This window comes from Natator depressus, chromosome 26, assembly GCF_965152275.1.
Source record: "Natator depressus isolate rNatDep1 chromosome 26, rNatDep2.hap1, whole genome shotgun sequence".
Classification (NCBI taxonomy): Eukaryota; Metazoa; Chordata; order Testudines; family Cheloniidae; genus Natator; species Natator depressus.
In genome coordinates this window covers 2488145-2508324 of record NC_134259.1, presented here as the reverse complement: position 1 = coordinate 2508324, position 20180 = coordinate 2488145, and the positions used below count along the sequence as shown (strand labels likewise).

The 20180-nt window shown below is 54.1% G+C and overlaps 1 protein-coding gene across 1 annotated transcript in view; it reads left to right on the top strand.

Annotated features, from left to right (window-relative positions):
* The window catches only part of ADGRA2 (adhesion G protein-coupled receptor A2), a 103958-nt gene that overhangs the window by 37035 nt on the left and 46743 nt on the right, over positions 1 to 20180 (top strand). Inside the window, exon 2 of the mRNA XM_074940267.1 lies at positions 5695 to 5766. Within this exon, the coding sequence (XP_074796368.1) occupies positions 5695 to 5766 (72 nt within the window). The remainder of the gene's footprint in view (positions 1 to 5694; positions 5767 to 20180) is intronic.

Genomic DNA, 20180 nt, shown 5'->3' with positions numbered 1-20180 from the left:
CTCTGAAAGGAGGGAACCGCAATGGAAAACAACCCCATTCTGCTCTTCCCATCTCCCCAGCTTTGGGATGTGGTCAGAGGAAGGAGGGAAAAGGGGCTATAGCTCTGTTACCCCAGTGACAGGAGAGTGGCATTTCTAGCCCACCGAGGCTCTGTATGCTCCCATTATCCACTCCCCCAGCAATAACCCTGACCCTGCCTGCTGCTGCCCTGCAGTGCTTTTCCTAAACAGCTAATTGTCCCCCACTTCCTCTGCTGCCCTCCACCTCCTCGACCAGACAGAACAGGTCCTGCCCCGGCTGTCTCAGCTGCTTGGAAGCCAGCAACCTTGTTCAGGGTTGCATGGGATCGGAGTTGGATTCCCAGCATGCATTCTCCACGGTTCTGGGTGCCACAGACCTGCTGTGTGAGGGGAGTGAGCGGAGGGAGTTGCTTAAATCTTTCTGGGCTCTGTTTTGCGGAGTGAGGATGTCCACCACTGGAGTGGGAGGGTGAACTCGTTCAAGCCCTTTAGGCACTCGGGTCAGCTCGAGATACTACCGTTAGCCAGTCAGTTTGGCTGCCTCATGCCTGCGTGTGACCGTAACGGAATACGTCGGTCCGTTTTATTAGCCCCTCCTCAAAGACAGCTGTCAGTCTGCTAGCTCTGGCCCCCGTTTGGCGCTGCAGAGAGTCGTGCCTCCCCATGGCACGCAGACATCTCTGTGTGGGGCACACCTGGCTGCTGCTGGAGGCAGGGACTCTGTTACGGGAGGCTGATGAATCGTGAAGGATTGTGAGCTCCTTGGGTTGCTGTGTGAAGCATGTAGTGAGCTGAGAAATGCTCAGGGCTTTCTTGTGTGGCCAAGGCCTGAGCTGGTCTGCTCCTGTCCGCGTTCCACATGACAGCTGGGGCAGGAGTTGATGTACAGGAAAAATTCGGTAGGCATCATTGTGGGTAGCCAGTGAGGCTCCTCCAGGACTGAGGCTGGAATGGAGCCTGGGGAGTTGGGAGCAGCCTGGCCGGTGTAGATCTGATGCAGATCCCCACTGATCTGCATGAGCACCCCAAAAACGAGCAGCCCTCCAGTAGTTCCAAGCGAGGCATTTTTTCCCCTTTGCTGTACAGAAAAAATGTCAAATTATTTTGCTTACCTTCTCGAGCAAGTGCAAGACTTGGCTGAAGAATCCCTTCCCAGCTCCCTCCCAAATACAGGCAACCTTTATACTGCATCAGGTGCAAGCTGTTTGTCTCCAAGCAGCAAGATATTTGTTTACCTTTGTGCTGGGGAACATCCTCCCACTTCCCATGTGTCAAATGTCTTCCCCGCTCCCTTTAACCCCTCCTGCACTGGCCTCCCACCCGAGGGCACTTCCTTGCTTTCCCTGCTCCCAAACGGGTATCCCGTGTTTCTTGTTTGGCCAAGCATCAGCCCTCTAGGAAAAGGACTTGAACTCTGCGTGTTTTTAGCGCACTAGGTGCAGTATTTGCTGTTAGTTTGTGTCCCATGTGTGCTCCGGGCTTTGCTTTCCGTGCTTTCTGCGTTGTCCTGGCCCGAGAGCGCTTAGACAGGGTCTGTGCTAGGCAGCAGGGAGCGCCCAGGGCATGAACAGGATTGCGGGGTGACTCCAGTTTGGCATGTGCATGCGTTGGCTTGCTGTTTGGCGATTTCTGTATTGAAGCGGGTTCTCTTGGGGTATTTGGGTGGCCTGCTCCATGATGTGATCTATATGTCTGGTGGAGTGTCCTTGTCTGATGAAGACGGTTTTATGTGTGATAAGGTGTGTATCCCAGACTTTCTCCTTGGAGCCTGTTCTGGGGTCTCTGAGTGCCTGGCTGTAGATAACCGATTTCTTGGTGTGTTTTGCGGGTTACTGGATCTGTGGAGGTAGGTTCGGTGATCTGTGGGTTTCTTGTATATAGTTGTGTGCAGCACCCTTGCTGACGGTGGTGTCTAGGAAGTTGATGCTAGTGTCACCTAGTTGTTGATGCTGGTTGTCACCTACCACCCCACACTGGAACCCAAACGGGGTATCCTCTGTTAGACCTGACCTGCTGCGTGTATCCCACCGGCCTTCGGGGCTGGCTGGCTGGTGTGCCAGAGCAGGCCCCGTTAATGGTGTGAGACCTGACACGCTCCATGCCTGCTGCCCCTCCCAGCCATCAGCCCCCTCTGGTTTTATAGGGATAGGTTTCCCCCTCTGATGGGCTGCAGATGTCTCAAGCAGCAGCAGGCGAGTCAGGGATCTGAGAGCCAAGAGGATGCCCGTCTGCATGGGGGGCCTGTGATACCATGTCAGAGAGCCTTTGCCAGAGGGGCAGGGCAGGCCTGTGAGCAGCCTGGGGAGGGTGAAGTGGGGAACACTGCACAGGCCCCCACGTGTGGCGTCCGGCTCAGCAGCTTGTTTCTCGCGGCTTTCCGGTGGGGCAGCCCAGCTTCTCCTTGCTGCGGTGCTGGGGCCAGCTGGGAGCGTCCATCTCCCAGACTGCTCCCCTAGCCACGCTCCTTGCTTGATTCCTAATTGCAGCCGTCTCACCCGGAAGGAAAGTTCCACCTCCTGGACGGTCCGTGGTGGCAGGTCGTGGCTTGAGGCCTCACTATGGGGCTAACAGGGCTGAAGTGTCCCCCTCAGACACGGTAGAGCCATGGTTCTCACCCAGGGGGCACGTGTACCCCTGGGGGTACGCAGAGCTCTTCCAGGGGGTCCATCAACTCAGCTAGGTATTTGCCTAGTTTTACAACAGGAGACATAGAAAGCACTGGGAAAGTCAGGACAAGCTAAAATTTCATACAGACAATGACTGGTTTATACGGCTCTGTATGATATACGCTGCAATGTAAGGACAATAGTTATATTCCAATCTATTTATTTCGTAGTTATACGGTAAAAAGGAGAAAGTCAGCAATTGTTCAGTAATAGTAAGCTGGGACACCTTTGTCGTTTTATGTCTGATTTTGTAGGCAAGTCGTTTTTAAGGGAGGTCAAACTTGGGGGTAGGCAGGACAAATCAGATTCCTAAAAGGTTGCAGCAGTCTGGAAAGGTTGAGAGCCACAGCTATAGAGCCTCCCCTCTGGGCAGCTTCTGGCCGCTGGGATAGGCAACACGACTGATGAGGTGGGAGATCCAGAGTTTTCACTGGGGGGCATTCCTTAACCGCCCCTCTCTCCCAACCTGTCATTCCCAGGAGAGCTTGCGACAGAGAGACTTTTCCTCCTGCAGTTTCCTTTCCTTACTGTTGCCTGCTGCAGAGAACAGGGCTGCAAACACCTCGTGCAGCAGCCACCATCACTGTGCAAAGCCTGAGTTGATCAAGCCATCAGCCCCAACAACTGCTCAGGGTCTCCCTGTTCTCTCTGCTCCGTGCATGTGGGGGGTTCAGGTCCTGCTGGCTTGTGTCTGCCTGTGGTTTCCCAGCTAAGCCTCTCTCCTTTCTCTCGCCCTGCCCCGCTCTCCAATTCCCTCCTGCGGAACAGAGATCTACGCATTAGAAAACACCAGCCCTGTTTCCCTTCCTCCCCAGGGGCTGGTGCAGAGCTGCTGCCTCGGGCCTCTTCTCCAGGCCACTCTGAAAGGTCCCAGCTGATGACATTCTGCTGCTTCCCCTGGAGAGGCCTCTTCATAGTTATAGGGCTTGCCACACAGAGGGACTGTCTGATTGTGGTGGGTGGAAATCTCGCCCCCATGGGTCTCTTGAAAGGGCGAAGGAGACTGGAGCAGCTGGCGAGGGGAGGGCACCCTCAGTGCTGAGGCAGTTAAAAGCACAGTGGCTGACTGCTGGCTCTTTTGGCAGAAGGCTGCATCTCTAAGTGCTAATTGCCTCGAAAGAGCGTTAATGAGCTGCTAGCTGAATTGGTGGGTGCGTGTTCCTTTCCCCTCCTCTCCTTTCACCCAGGCTGGCTTCCGCTCCTCAGCCTGAGCAGGACCGAGGGCCCCCTTTGTGGTCAGCTAAACTGTTTACTTTGGGATAAAGAGTCGGAGTGGAGCGGCTTGAAAGGCTCTGCCCCAGGGAGCTGCTGGAACCCTGACTCGGAGCCCCGCTCAGGGACGCGCTGAGGGGACAAAGCCGTTACCGCCAAGTGGCTCCCCAACCTGCAGTTGGCTTTCTGAGCCTTGCGGCCCCCAGGCAGGAGGACAGAGCAGGGCTGGTATGGGAGTGAGGGAAGTGGGGAGAGGAACAGGGAACAGCTGAGTCCGAGAGCCGTTCCAAGTCTAGCAGCGGCCTGTCAGGAGTGCGAGACACGTAATCTCCAAATTGTGGGGTGTTTCTGAACCGCGTCCAAGGCTGATCCCGGCTTGGGCAGCCTCAGGGCTCTAACCTGTTTCATGGCCCCTTCTACGCTACTTGCTGAAGCGATGTTGTCATTCTCGTAGCAACGGCAGCCGCTGGGATGGCTGTGACCACGGTGTCCATCCCATGTCAGGTCCTTAGAGTGTCGAGACCGTGGAGGGATTTGTGGGTTCTGAGGGCTGCCAGCAGGATTGGGGACGAAGGCAGGAAAGTAGGCGAGTAAGGAGGGAGCGGGAGTCTCATGACCAGCCCAGCCGCTGGCAGCCCCTCCAGCCGGCGGCGTGTTCCCTTGTCTCCAGGAGCTGCTTGCGGTGGAGGATGCTCATGCACTTGGACAGTCCCAAGCGTTGGTTTCCTCTGTTGTTTAATGAGAAGTGTGTGACATGTGGACTTGGCAGGCTCCCGAGCCCAGTGCCCCTTCCCTGCAACCTCAGGGGACCCCTCGGTCTCCTCCTGACACAGCCGGGCTACTGCCTCTTGCTCCAGAACACACTGAGGCCCCCATGCCTTCTGTTCAGCCCTGGGCTCCTCTCACGTCAGCGCTCCAATTGCCTTCTCGCTGGCCCCTTTGGTCCCACCTCACTGCCCTCTGACCCTGCCAGGCCGCAGCTGCTAAGACCCCCTTCTCGCCCGCCCAACGGCCCTCGCCACATTCCCACTGGCCCTGGGTGTGTGCCTCCGCCTGGCCGTCCAGACCCTGCTTCCTATCCTGTGCTCCCCCCATACACCTGTCAGGTAGGGGTCTCCCAGGGGTTGTCAGATGCCATTTCCTATCCCACCCCGACCCACGCTTTACGCTGCCAGCGGGGCCAGCGTCTCCACCCCATGTGTCTCCTCCTTCCACTCCCACCTTCGCCCCCTTCCACACTGCTCCCGTAAGTGGGATAGCCCCCTGGTCCCAGCACACCAGCCCCACTTCCCCATTCAACCCCCTCGGAAAGAGCTGTTGCTTCCCTGCCCCGCCCTGAATCCCTCTTCGTGCCACTGGCTCACCCCACTGCCTCTCCTCGCCCCACACTAGCTCGCTCTGGCTGTCTCATCACACACAGCGCTCCTACACCCCGGCCCCCCCCTTCCCTCAGACTCCTGTCTCCCTGCACAATGGCACTGTCGCCGTTTTGAGGGGCTGGGGCGCTGCTGAGGAGAGCCACTAACGGGCCATAACACTTCGTATAGGACTGTGCGATACAGGAGGTCAGACTAGATGATCGAATGGTCCCTTCTGGCTGTGAACGTGACAAAGCTGTGACGTCTCAGCATGTACATTGTGGTATCTCCAGTTTTGTTCCCCCGCATCTGGCTGTGGCTAACGAAGCTGCCCCCTCCGGACCACACACCCAGCCCCAGCCGGTCGTTCAGGCACTTGCTGCTGCTTTACCTCAGGTTGAATAACCCCCCTTCCCCCCTTTCTTTTCCCCCCACAGGCTTTTGAGTAACAACAAGATAACGGCGCTGAAGAATGGCTCTTTCTTCGGACTGCGTGCTCTCGAGAAGCTGTAAGTGCCAGGCGGGTCATTGTGAGCTCTGAGCAGCTCTGGGCTCCTAATGAGGGATTGGGAAATTAGTGACCAAAGCAGAGCAAAAATTAAATGGGCGTGGACGGGGGAAGGGAGATTTTTTTTGCTGCTATGAAGGGAAATGGGAGAGGGGGAACGGCTTGGTGTTGGAGGGGTTTTGGTAACAAAATGAAATACACAGCCCAGTGTAACCTGCTTTTCATTGTTGCTATAAATATGGGGGAAATGGCACTTAGAACTCCACAGCACTGGCTGATGGGAGCATGGGGGAGCAGCTGATGTGTGTCAACAGGTGAGGCATTCGGCCTGTGTCTTCCTCTACGTGAAAATGGGTGCGTCTGAGCTTGCCGTGCTATCCCTGGCTTGTTCGGTGTCTAAAATCACTTTGCCCAGGATGGCTGTGGGGATGATTGGCCGAAGGGCAGAGTCTTTCCTCTCTAGGGTGCTGGTTAAAGCCCAACCTGTAGACCAAAAATGATCACCCTATCCCCACGGTGGTGGGCTGTGTGATGCAAGTTGGGAGGGTCTGAGTCCAATTCCCAGCGGGCCAGCATTCTCCCTGCAAACACTAGCACCACAATTGGCTCACATTGCTCCTCGCTCGCAGCCTCAGCAAAGAGGCCAAGGAGATGGGGTGTCCCGCTGTCCTCGACGGGAGGTCTCGCCAGGACAGGTGTGAGGAACATCGGCTGAACTTTTCCAAAGTGTCTAGAGGGTTTTGGCACCCACCTTTGAGATGCCTTGAAGGGGCCTGATTTTCAGAGGCTGGATGCTCAGCACTTACTGAGAATCAGATTCCCTGAAGACTTCTCAAGTTGGGTGCCCAAGGTCACCAAAGGGTGTGCATGTGTGAGGGAGACAGGAAGGAGTGAGGAAGTTTGTGTTGCTTCTTGGCTGTTGGGCTCTCACCTTCAACCAGCCCAAAATCCCCATGCTCTTACTCAGGACTCCCCCCGGCAGTGTTTGCAGCCCTGCCCTGGGATGTGGAAAATGAACAATTCAGGTGGAGAATGCAGCCGCTCTGGCACAGCATGGAGGGTGTCAGAAGAAAGAAATGGTCTCGGGGAGTGAAGGGAGAGGTTCTCTCGGGGACTCCAGGAAATGAGTTCTACTTCAGAAGCTCATTGGAAAGCCACGTTTGGGCTGGAAGCGTCTGAGGGGGCATTGATTTGTGGGGTCCCATATGAAAAGCGACATTGTCCCTCGAACAAAGTCAACGTTCTTATCTCTCTGTGAAAGGCATCTCTCTGGTGGGAGCCTTTAATAAGGGGAGATTTATGGCCCCCATATGGATTTGATCTGTAGGTCTGTAGGAGAGGGGTCCGCACACTGAGGGAGTTTTGTTCCCAGACGCTGCCTTTCTGAGGGACTCCTGCATTCCAGCCGTGAATTGGGGTCTCTGGCTTGATGTATTGAGTGACACTGTAAGTGGAGCCTGTGCGCCGTGTCCCGGGAGGGAGCTGAGGTTCCCCAGCGGGCTCTGACGAGACAGTAGCTGGTGGAGCTAGCCCACAGCGGGGCTGTAAATGGCTGTCCCGTGGATGAGGATCTGTGCCGTGCTCCCCAAGACCTGGACTGAATGCTCTCTGGGGGGGGATGATGGAGATAAAGATGTTGTGTCTCCATCCCTGCTGGGAAGCTGGGCTGCAGCGCCTCTAAAAGGGGAAACAACAAAGCTTGAGTCATCCAATCCCTCGTCCGGAGGAGAAAAGCACTTAGTGATGTCAGGGCCCTCTTTTTACATTCATGTTACTGTGGGACCGGCTCCCCTTGCAGCTCCTTGCCAGGAGAGTGTTCGGGATCCCACAGCACAGGTATGAAAACAGGGCTTTGCCACGCCATGTGTGGCCAGTGTTTTTCTTCGCTCTTACTGCAGTGAGTTTGTTGGCTGTCACTCCCCACCCCAGAGGAGGTTGCATTTCTCTAAGGTGTTAGATCCATGTGCCTTGAGGTCCTGTAGGAATGAAATGCACTACAGGGGTATGTCTGACGTGCTCTCTGGCCAGTCCAGAGTTCTCTGGTGTAAGGGTGGGTGTGTATAACGTATATGGAGGAGGGTTCTGCTGTCACTTCGCGAATCAGCAGCAGGAGCAGTTCAACTGATACGAAAGTTGACGGTGATGCGCCCTTGCTGCTTTTGTCCAAGGAGCTCTGTGATCTACAGACGGTAACTAGCCCCATTGCCAAGCCAGCGTTCTCACTTTTACAGATGGGGAAATTGTGGCAGGCTAGGCTAAGCAACTTGTCCCTGCTCTAAGCCACCAGGCCTACGTACCTTCCCAGCGCCGGTCGCAGCACAGCCAGGAATTGGTACTGTCTGTAAGACCGAGGCATTCCCTAGCTTCTGTGCAAATGCGTAATGGGGAGCAAGGAGGGGTAACTAAACAGTGCCCAGACTGTGGCAGTGGGACTGGGGAGGTGGGGTCTGGGCTCTTGCAAATGTCTCTTGCTGGGCAATGTAGGTTATTTGGCTTAAAAACAAAGCCCTGACCCAGGTGTCAATTCCTGCAACCCCTCCCCTAACCCCCACATGGCACGCCTGCTGTCCCTGCCTCCTGGACTTTCTGCCGCACACCCATCCACCCTGCTAGCTTCTAAAAGAAAAGCTTCTGCAAGGCCTGGTTTGGGTCTGCTCTTTCTGCAAGCTGAACAAAGCCGTGCAGGTAGCAGAGCTGTGTCCTGGGGGTGGCGAGAAGAGAGGGCATGTGGAGGAGGAAAGCGGGAGAGGCCATAGAAGAGAGCTCTACTGTACTGTGTCAGGCCCGAGTGACATGCATTGAGTCCCTGCGCAGCTGGCGGGGAGTGCACACAAATACCCCATTCACGCTGGGCTTCCGAGTCCCCTTTGCAGCACTCACCAGGGCTGCTAATGACTTGCCGGCTGGGAGGGAGGCGTGTGGCTGTCTTAAAGCTTCATAGCCACGCAGGGAACTGGGGCCGTGAGAGCGCTTGTCTGGGGGTCGCGCGGCCGAGTGCAAAGAGGTGCTGAGCAGCACCCATGGTCTCCGCTGACTTCGGGGGGAGCCTGGGAGAGTGAGCGCTCAGCGTGTCAGGTCACTTGTACTGAGGGGCCGCGGGAAGGACTGAGGTGCCCGATTTTAGGCTTCTGAATTGGAAAACTGTCTGTGTGGCCCCATTTCTCCTCCGGTCTGGGCGTACTGATAGCCACCTGCCTTGACAAAGTGCTCCGAGCTACGTGGGCAATAGGCAGGCTCTAAGTGGGGCTATTTCCCTTCGGCACACCTGGCCCTGCAGGTATCTGTGACTCCATCGACCGGGCTGTCGAGGAAAAGGGCTGAACAGACCCCTGTAAGTGCCGGGTCCCACGTTCCAGTGCTGGGTGAAAGGGAGTGTCCAGCATGGTCCAAAGGTTGCCTGAGCAGCATCCCAGAGATGCTAGGTGATGGAAGAGGCTGGGAGAGGCAGGGTGTGTTCTGCTAATGGAGAGTGAGGGGCTATAAGGGTGGGGCTGAGAACACTGGGAGGGGGGGGATTCAGGAGGAAGTGGGGGAGAAGGCTCACACTCCCTGCAGCCAGTGAAGCAGCTGGTACGGTTCCCATTCACAGGGGCCACTGAACAGTGGGTCTGGTGAAGAGAGTGTCCCCGTAGTGGAGGCGAAGTGGCATGGCCCAGCAGGCTTGGGAGCTCTGCTCTGGTGCTGCTCGTTACTCCCCGTGGAGAGCCAGGCCTGGCGGAAGCCTGGGTTTCATTAGCTCCAACTCAGGAAGCATTTATTAACGTGAACCATGGTCTCGTTACATGGCATGCACCTGCCTAAGCCAATAGCCGATCCCAGCTGCTCCGTCAGGATGGAGCTTCTGGAATGTATGTGACATACTGGGAAGCAGGCAGGGCTGTCGTGTGACTGCAGCTAGCAAAGCTTGCCTTTCCCTGCAGAAACCTTCCATAGCATGCACTGGCTGCAGCCTGAGCAGGAAACTGAGAGATTGGTGGGGGGCTTCCAGCTGTTTCCGGTACATTTGCATATACGTGTGTCCCTGGCACATGCGTTTATACTCTCCTTTTTGAGGGCCATATTTCCGAAAGGACTTGAGGCCACATTTCCCAGTGCTCTGCACCTGCAACTGGGGCCAGATTTTCAGCAGAGCTCAGCAGCCAACATTCACCCAACCTGCGGAGCTAATCAAGCCCCAAGTGTGGGTGTGTGAATTCTGGCCTTGGTATCGTGTCTTCCTTGTCAAGGGCGGGCAGGGACTGCCCTTTGAATGGCTGCAATGCACCTGGCCCAGTGCAAGTGCTACTCTAAGCAAACCAACAAGTTACATGAATAGCGTGCATCTTTTGGCGTGACCTGGGCTACAGGCTTTAGACTTAATGGCAGTGACGTTTTTCTGAGCCTGTCTCCAGTGTGTCTGGATGGGACACTTGCCAGATTCAAAGCTGCGGCTGAAATTGTCAGTGCAGCCTAGGGGCTTTGGTTACATTCCTTCTGTTAAAGTTAAGGGAAAAGATGTGCCTGAATCCCCTAGGCTGCTTTGGGAAGCCTCCTCCAAATGTACTGGTGAAAGCCAGATGTCCTGATCTGTGTGACTAACGCCTGAGCCTGAGATCGTTACCGTGGAAAGAATTCTCTCCTCCTCACCACTGCGCTTGATTTCAGCACGTCACTCACCTTGGACAGTGAAAACAGGGACTAGAAACTCTGTCATTTGGAAGCTTGTACCTTCCACCAACAGAAGTTAGTCCAATAAAAGATATTCCCTCCCCTTCCTTGTCTCGCTCATATCCTGGGACCAGCATGGCTACCTCAGCACTGCAAGCAACTTTCTGTGGAGTCAGTTTCCTTTTCCGACGCCCTTGTGCTAGCGTAGCATGATGCTGTGATGTTTGGGTTGCAAACCCTTTAGGGGAAGTTTGTCCAAACATTCTTTACAATGAACTGCTTTTTAAAAACAAACAAACAAACCAGGAAATCCCCTGTTAATATTTAGCTTTGCCAAGTTGTTTTTTTTTAACTACACTCTAAATTTGGGGCCTAAATTATTTGTCGCTGTCCCTTTAATCTCAGATTGTTTTATTCTCCTTCCCCACTTTCTTTCAAAGTGTCGGGTCGTATCCTCCCCTTGATCCTGGCGCGAAGCTCTCATTAATGGGAGGGGAGTCATGCTCCCATAAGGGTAGAAAACAGCCTGGAATATGTTTAAAAATTTACTTTATGGATCTGACTCCTTAAGCAACAAGTTCAGTGGGGGAGGAATCACAGCCAAGGATGGTCTGAAAATATACCCTCTTGTAGGAGATTGGATTTCCTGTGTCAACAGCCTCCATGTTTGTTCCACGCAATCCTTGAACTTGACTTCTGAGTTCCTGCCTTTTCTTCCACCCTCCCACCCCTTTGCATACAAATCTGAAAAACTCTTGTCTAATTGGGTTGGACCCCTGGGTGCTGAAAATCTCTTTAAAGTCTCATTCTTCTCGTAGCCCTGAACAAACAGTACGTCCTGATCCCAGTGTGCGCAGAGCGGCATTAACCTCCCGGTCACCTCTGGAATGTTCAAATCACGCCGGGAGCCCAGAGCCATCAGGTGGGGGGTGGGCTGCTCCCTCTTTAGTGTGTTTCCGCGTCCGTCCCCCCCCGCCCTCCCGAGCACTCCCTCCCTCCCCCCGATTGCCACTCACTCCAGTGAGTAGCGCAGCATGCTCTTCGGAAAGTAATTGTCCTTGACAAGGGCTGTTATTGTTTTTCATTGACTTGATTCGGAGCTGCAGAGATAACACGGTGAACCCCTGCCCTCGATAGCTGGACAGAGGGAGGGACGGGGAGGGGAGCAGGTGGCTGTCCCCAGTGGCAGCGCCCAAGGAGGATTGGCTGCTGGCGTTTCTCTGTGGAAACGTACACCCTATTTTTTTCAGAGGTGCTGAGCACCTGCAAGGCCCATCCCATCCTGGATCTCCCTTTGGCTGTCCGCAGTGGTATGATGTGTGTGTGCAGGGACAGGACGAGGTCTGGGGAGTTAGCAGGGATGGGAGTTGCTCCCCTTTCTCTGCATTTACCAGGCAATAAAACCCAGGATTTGCTTCCTAGAGAAGGCTGAGTTTGCTGGCCTGGTCCCACTCCCCCTCCTACCCATCAGCCTTGGGCCTCTTCTTGTGGGAAAGTGTCCAGCTGATGGCAGCAGGAATACAGGGGCGAGGAGCTGCAAGGAAATCTTGGAGCGGGGGTGCCATTTAAATGCACATGCACTATCCAGCCCGTCTGTTGTGATTGAGAAACATAGCACAGCACGGGAGTGCAGTTGTCACAATCCATCCCTGAGGTGGCTGCATTTTCCTGGCCAGTGACTGACCCTTGTGGATGTATAGTTTCTAGCATGCCTTGGCATCTCTGGCTGTTGGGTTGTATGGTCATTGTTCTGATGAACAGCCAGGGGCAGCCATGACTCGGACCCCTCTGGATGGAGCTGTGGTCTCTTGTGTCTGTCTTGCCTGCCGTCACCTGAGCATAGGCCATGTGCTGCTTGTTATCTGTGCGTCAGGCGGGCACAGAGTGGGTGCCCTGGAGATGCCCGGTGCTCTGGGATTTCAGCTCAGCCTCTCTAATGATTTGCAGCTACGTCATGAGATTAATGAGTCTCGGCGGGGCTGGAATGCAGCCGGGGTCGCCGCGCTCATTAGAAACAGATCAGCTTGGAACTGCCCTTTCCCACCAATCTAACCTGCGCTGGGAAGCCCCCAGGTGCATGTGTCACATTTCCCTTGTGTATTGGAGATGCCTGTTGTTTGCTGGGTCCCAGTCCAGACTCATTTAGCTCAGGCGCACTAACAGCCACCGGGTGGGAATGGCTTTCGGACCTGGCTGGATCTGAGCTTGTGACCTGGAGAGAAAGGGGTGTCCCCTTCGGACAGTGCAGAGTGTCTCAGCTGAGCAGTGATGGGGAATTGGGCTTTCTCTGAATTGTGGCCGTGGCGCATTGATGATGCCGTGGCTCGGCAGGGTAGGGCTGTTCTGATTCCTCATAAATGGGTTGACTAGTTCAGTTTAAAGATGAAGCAAACAGCCAGCTCCTGACTCTCTGTGGGGCAAATTAATCTGGGGCCTTTCCCCCTGTAAAGGCGCAGGCTGTGTGCACCGCAGGAGTCCCCCAGAGTCTGAATCTCGGGTGCCGTGGTTGGGTGCGAGAAGATGCTTGCCGGTGTGATGGAGCCAGGCATAAACTAACCCTCCCAATTCCACCTGCGGGGTGTAGGACCATCATGCCTCCCATTGACTGCGTCCAACCCAGAGACAAGAATCCAGGAGCCCTGTATCCTGGTCTTCCTGATAAGTAACTGTTAGACCACGTTTGTGTCTCCTACATTGATTCCACGGGATTCTACATCAACCCTCCCCGGGATGAACCCTCCAGTAACTGACGGGATTTCGGAAGACGCGTCCCCTATGGGTAAGTTATTCCATAATGGGGTTTCTTGCACCTCCCTCTGCAATGGGCTAGGGAGGGGACGCCCCGTTGACCTGCCAGAGCAGTTGTTATGGTAGGGCCTTAGTCTTCCCAGCAGTTTCAGGGGTTTAATTAACAAAATGAAATGTGCACCCTGGAGAGAGGAGTAAAGCTCTGATGCTTTTACCCTGTGATTTAATTTTAAAGACACAGCGACTCTACTGCTTTCTGAATAGTATCCCCCGACCATCTGGGCTGTGTCCAACATACTTGGCTAACTCTGGCATTTGGCTGGCACGCTACAGCGAATAGTTTCTTGCGCTCTTCGCTTAGGAGTTGCAGGCAGAGAGCCTCTCGGCGCCAAGCCCAGGAGCGTTGCACCTGCCTCTGCATTGTACTGAGAAGCCCCTGCCCCTAGACCGTGCTGTGGATTTGATTAAGTATATATTTGGGTTGAGTGTAGCTAGCAGAGACAGATCCAAGTGCAACATTGGGCGTTGCAGCAAAGAAGCACCGAGGAGGACAGACTCTTGTTCATTTCCAGAACATCAGCAGTCCATCAATGCAGACCCTGTAGGGCTCTTCACTGCAAACATCCCAGGGAGCATTATAGGCAGCTCACATGGAAGAGACTCGAAGCTAAAGCACACATTTGAAGTGCCCAGGTAAATAAGCCTTCAGGTTGGGTCTGAGCTGAGCCATCGAGATGTGCAGGCCTTGTGTTCCACCCAGTTTACGTGATGGCTCATATACAGACGGGAGCTTCCCAGGAATGTAATTCAGGGAGACAGGAGCATCCCCTGTGCTGCAGCAGGAGAGGCCAGGGGTCTGGCTGCAGTGGGGAGTGGTGGTTAATCAGCCTGGGTGCAGAGCCCATGTTGTCGCTGGTATCCGTTAATACTCAGCATGCTTTTGCTTCCAGAGGAATGATCTGGTTTAGATTAACTGGGAATGGTTTCAATCAAAATGCCGCGGTGCTCAGCAATAGTGATCCGCTGCTCTGAACGTGTCTAGAAGTGAGCGGTGAGCTATGAGGGATAGTCTGCATTCAAGCCCTCTGTTTAAAACAGGTAAAGCCAGAGGGGGCAGATTGTTTGGGGGCTAAAACTGGGAAGTGTGAGGCTGGAGCTCTGAGTTCTGTTGTGTGGCTTCCCGGGGCCTTGTAACTACTAATAACCTCTTATGGCTGGATCAGCAAAGGGAGCCTCTAGAGAGGGGCTTGTTACTTGACTGTCTAAATGGCACTTCCCATTTGCTAATTGCCTACTTTAACATGCTAACCCCTGGTTCTGGTGATTAGTACTGCATATGTCCTTGCCTGATTCCAGCTTGAGTAGTTACATGCTGCTGACCTAAAGTCCCCCAGCAGCTTCATGGTCAGATACAACACTCTTCACTTCTTGTCCTAAACTGGTGCTGTTGAACAGTGCTTGTGTACCGTCCAGCATGTGGCTGTGGTTCAGTGAGCGATAAAGCATTGCCTTGTGTGTCCCTAGTTGGTATAGCAGTTCATAAATTTTCTGAAGCACTTTGGATCCTTCAGGCCACCAGATGCTGCTTTTAATTTATTTTTGAATAGAAAAATCTATGCTTCATAAATATCACTTGTGCTTTTATCACATACAGAAATTCAGGCCAGAACTTTCCAACGTTGAAGTCCAAAATTCAGCTCCTAAATCCACACTTAGGCATGGGGCAAAAGGAGTGGCTAGGGGCCAGGACACTGGATGGGGGCTCAAGAGACCAGAATTAAATTCCTGGCTCGGCCACAGACTTCCTGTGGGACCTTGGGCAAGTCACTTAATCTGCCACCTCTCAGCGCCCCCTCTGTATGACAACACCTCTGCTAATGACCTGACGGTGCTCAGCCACAATGGTGATAGATAGGTAGATAGAAGAAAAAAGCTGGGATTTTGTGGTGGGCGCAGAGGTTCCCTTTGACTTTCATGGCCTGGCAGCTTGGAAAATCAGGCCCCAGTCTCCCCTGCGTTTGCAGAGAGCCTGGCTGAAGTTTGCAGAGCCCTGCACAGGGTAACCAGCAGGATCCCGGGTTGGATTTAGGCATCTGGATTCAGCCACCGACATGTTAGAATTTTGGCCTCCAGCCCAAAGGACCATTCGGATCATCCAGTCGGACTCCCTGCTTTATCCAGGCTAGAGAACCTCATCCCGTGATCTCCACATTGAACATTTTGCCCTTTACGTTTGGTCTGAATGTTTCTAGTTTCAACTCCAAGCTGTTTGGCCCTGCTTGGCCTCTGCCTGCTGGCTCACAGAGCGCTCAGGAGAAAGCCAGGCAAATATTGAGCCAGAATTGCTCTGTATTCTGTGAGTTCCTGGGCTGCACAGGTCTGGCTCCCTTCGCTCTGAAGGAATCTGGCCTCTGGAGCGCGAGCAGGTTTGGGGGGGCAAGGGCTGGAACACATCTGCATGCCAGGAAAGAGGTTAAACTTCTGATTGAGAGCCATGGCTTGCGAACTCTCACACAGCACTTGTAAATGAGTGTCAGCTGATAGTAACCAGATGGCTGGGGAGGATACACTGGGGGCGATCGGGGGAGGAGTCGGCTCTCAGTGCGGGGTGCTGTGGCAGGAGGTTAGTGAAAGGAGCATGCTGTGTCCTGGTTTGTGTCTCCATCCTGGTAATGCAGATGGCCTTGTGCCCCGAGATGGAGCCAGGGCAAGTACTTAGCACCACACTCCTATCAGAGGGGCCTCCCAGAATTCCCCAGGAGCGTGCTGTGTGTCACCACGCTTGACAAGGTGATAGCATAAGGCTCTGCCATCCTTGTCCTACAGCTTCTCGGTGTCATGCAGGGCTCCATGCCCCTGCAACAGAGAGCACAAATTCCCCTGTGCCGTCGCTGTACGTGGCAGGGGCTAGCGCTGAGGGGTCGAGTTCTCCGGGCCCCTGCACCAGATGAAAGCATCTGGTGAACAAAAGGTTGGTCTGGTTCTGCTGCAGCAAACGCAGGTGTCTCTGCCTGTGCTCTGCTGAAATGCTGCACCGCGGTGGGTCTCACAGATTTCCCTGTCATGAGCCACGTCTGTCGTCATAGGTCTCCTGTTGGCCCATTCCACATGGCCGCACATGGGCATGGCTCTATGAAAAGGGGATGAGGGAGGGATTCAGGGAACTGAAACACAGTGGTGGTGGCTGCTTGTTCGCATCTGCCCCGTTCTGTATCCAGGCTGCTTTGGTCTGTCTGTGGCTGTTGGGCTTTGTGTTGATTAGCACCAGATCTCCCCTCCAGGCCACTTTGCACATGGGTCCTGTCCTGTGCAGCGTTGGCTCCCTCTCCAGTGTCTGGCACCCCAAACGGGTTTCATCCTGGCTGGATTTACACCAGAGATGGACAGGAAGCAACTGCACCTGGAACTGAAAGAGGCTTCGTTCTTTTGGAGTTGAGAGTCAAAAAGCCTCCCCAGTCCTCTTAGAGTCCTGGGCCCGGCTCCAACCAGTCGCTGCCTGGAGACTGAGAGATGCTTCCCCAGCTTCAGGGACCACCCAGATGTGCCATAGAGAGCACCCACTCTTCACGGCCTGCAGGTTAGAGACCAGCTGCTGGCTTATAATAGCCATGTTTTTCAAGGAGTCACACCAGCCATCCCTCCGCCTGCTGAAAGCAGAGTAGCCTGTGTGCGCATGTGGCCGGGAGCTGGTTGCTCCTCTTTGCCAGCAGCGGTAGCACTTGCCGTGAGCTGAGCGGATGCTGAGGCAGAGCACTGGCTCTGTGTTCATAGGGAATGACAGGGAGAGGGCACTGCGCATCCCTGAGTGCTGGAAATTAGCTCCTGGGGACCTCTGCCGTGACTCAGGCTGCTACGTGACCCTGCTGGTTCTAATCTGCACTAAGTGCATTGATCCCAGTTCTTTGCTACCCTAGGGGAGAGGGGGTTACGGTCTTCCTGCGTTGGAATTAACTTTATCCTCTGTCTATTGGTATTGGAGATGGTGGCCTGCACCCTAAAGAGCACTGGATGGATACATCTGAGTTCAGACACCTGATGATTGCCTCCTACTGGGCAATCTGCTCTTTGGTGTGCCAAGCAACCATGCAGTGCTGGCTATTGCAGGGGGATGGTGTTGAATGGGGCCAAATGCAGCCTCGGGGTGAGCAGGTACAATGCCATCCAAATGCCAGGGTGACTCTTTTGCAAACCTCGGTGGGTCTCTGCTGGCTCCTGGTTGGGAGCTCAAAGCACAAGTGGACTAGTGTGGATACCAGCTCTTCAGATCCGGCAGGTAACTGGACTCCTACCCTGTCTTCAGGAAATGCACCAGCCATGTGTGCAGCTTTCCCTTCTGCTCTGGGTTAAAACTGTCGAGGCTGAAGATGGGGGTGCAGTGGGGGGAAATGAGGCTGAAATGGTCACTGTCTTCCCCAGTCCCCCCAAGGGAATGTAGCGCAGGGTGCTGCTGAGACAGCACAGACCCGTTTCCATATCATTCTGCCCGGCTCTGTGGGATGTGGTGGAGTCTAAAGGAAGCCTTAGAAAGCAGCCTAGTGCTATACCTGGCAGGAGTACTGAGAGCCTGTGTTCAGATCACGGCCACCTCCCTTGATTATTTTAGGCCCCATGTGTGGAAATTCAGAGAGGGAGAGAGGCAGGCGGCTGCTGAGGAGCTGAAACACATTAGTTTACTCCAGCCCTGAAAGGCTCTGGTGTAACGTTGCCTGGAGTCAGAGAGAAAAGTAGCTTTCATGGTAAATCAATCCCATACTCTGTAAACACTGGCTGGCAGTTTGCTCCGGCTGAAAGCGGCTATTAACTTTCCTTACATGAAAGAGCCGGGAAGGTCTGAGAAATCCTCTTACAGGAACTAATGTGCTGCACAAATACTGCTGGGCAGGAGAGGGAAAATATGAACCGGTTTCTCTATTTGCCATCTCTCAGATTCCGACGCTTGGAGCGAGCTAAGAAAGCAGCCGGGGGCAGATTTCCTGCAGCACAGAGGCAGGCGGGCTCTGAAATGTTGGCACAGAAACCTGAGCGAGAGAGCAGGCATAGAACTTTCCAAGGCCTTGTCTATGCTTAAATGTTTTGCCACATGGCTATCCTTAGTGCAGACACAGGGTGTGCCTGTAAAAGGTCCTATTGCTGATCGGGCTCATGCCAATTCCCCAGCAAAATAAGCTCTATCGGCAAAAGCACTTTTTTGCTGGTATAAATGGGTCTGCTCTGGGGCTCTTGCTGGTACAGCTATGTCGGCAAAACATCACACCCCTAACTGACCTCGCTGTGCCAGCAAAAGCTGCCAGTCTAGTCTCGGCCTAAGCTGCTATGCGCACATGCCCTTATGAGCAGGTCTGCTACTGCTGCAGGATTATGCGATTGCTTAATCTCGTGTTTACAGCCAGGTTCCTGCAGCAGCGGCACCAGGGGACGAGAGAAGGTGGCTTGTGGCTAAGAAGGGATTCATAGATTCTCAAAGCCAGACGAGATGGCTGTGATCAGCTAGTCTGGCCTCCTGCACGACACAGGCCATAGAACTTCCCCAACATAATTCCTAGGACAGAGCTTTCAGAAAAACGGCCCATCTTGATTTAAAAATTCAGTGATGGAGGAGTCCACCACGCCCTTGGTAAATTGTTCCCATGGTTCTCTAAAGAAGCTGTCTGACCTAGTGTGCAAGTCCCTCTTTAAGCTCCGTTGGCCATTACATTTTTTCATTGGTACAAGATCTGAATTCCTAGGGACACTGAGCGACATCATCCCCTTGCCTTCTGCCCCTTGTGGGCCTGCTCTGGTCAGGCCATCCAGTACCTCTGTCCTTGGGGGCCCAGGAAAGGTGCGCCAGTTCCAAGCAGCCTCAGACCTTGTCTCCATTTCTGTACATCTAACTCAGCTTGCTCTAAGTTCTGATGGGTGGGCAGCTTTCTGCAAGCCTGATGCTCTCTTCGGTTGGCTTGTGTGGCATGGATGTGCATGCCCCGTGTATTTCAATGATGCCTAAAAGAGCAAAAGCAACTCCAGCGGTGTTGATAGCAATTAATGAGGGCATTCGGGGGCAGTGTGTTCTGATTGGTTATAGCCTTGAGCTGCATTCTTCCTTGGTGCTGCTCCCTTGGTTACACACAGATGAATTTGGCCCAGTTTTGTGAGTGGACTTTGGGTGGGGGCCTGTTTTTGTGGTTGCCCCATGTGTGCATCACCCACGGATCTCGGATCTCCTCTCCTGTTGTCACTGCAGCAGCATGGGAACCGGAAAGCAGCTTCCAGTGTGCACCTTTATACCTGGGACCTGAAAGTGAGGTGGAGGAAAGACAAAGGAGGGGGGCATAGGGAGTGGGAGGGGCTGGACCTGTGCAGAGGGTGAAAATGAAGGCTGTGAGAGGCTGGGGAGCCTTCATTAGCACATGGCGACATGCTGCTTACTGCGCTTACTTCTGTCGAATATCAACAGGGGGCTGATTTGTGCAGGGAGGAGGGAAAATCTTTGGACTGGAGGAAACGCTAAGCCAAACAAAAGTCGTGGAGAGAGAAGAGCCTTATCATAAATCTGCAAGAGAGTGGAGACTCTGGCCAGCTGGGAAAGGAAGTGACTTAATGAAAAATGTATCCTGATGAGAGAACCACACACTGCATTTGCCTAAGGTTCTGCTTGGCCTCCCCTGAGAGAGTGATGCAAACAACCCCGCAGCCTGGCCTGACCTGGCGCTCCGCGCCAGAGCTTCCTCAGAGACAAGCCCTGATTCCAGGCTGGGCCTGTCTCTGGCCCCGGTGGAGGGCTCCAGCCCCCCGTTGGCTGACTGCTCTAACATGGAGACTTTCCAAGGCAGATGTAAACACATGGGCTCTGTCTGGATAATGTCTCTGCACAGCCCACGGCAACAGTGAGCTCGCCTGCAAAATCAGACGGGACAAAGGATTTTCCTCATTAACCCCGTATGGATGGCCGAGGGGGAGCGCAGATTGCAGCTTCCTGTGCGACAGCTATTTGGGGCAGGAAAGAACAGCCTTTCTGAAACCCCAGCAACCCTGTGTGCC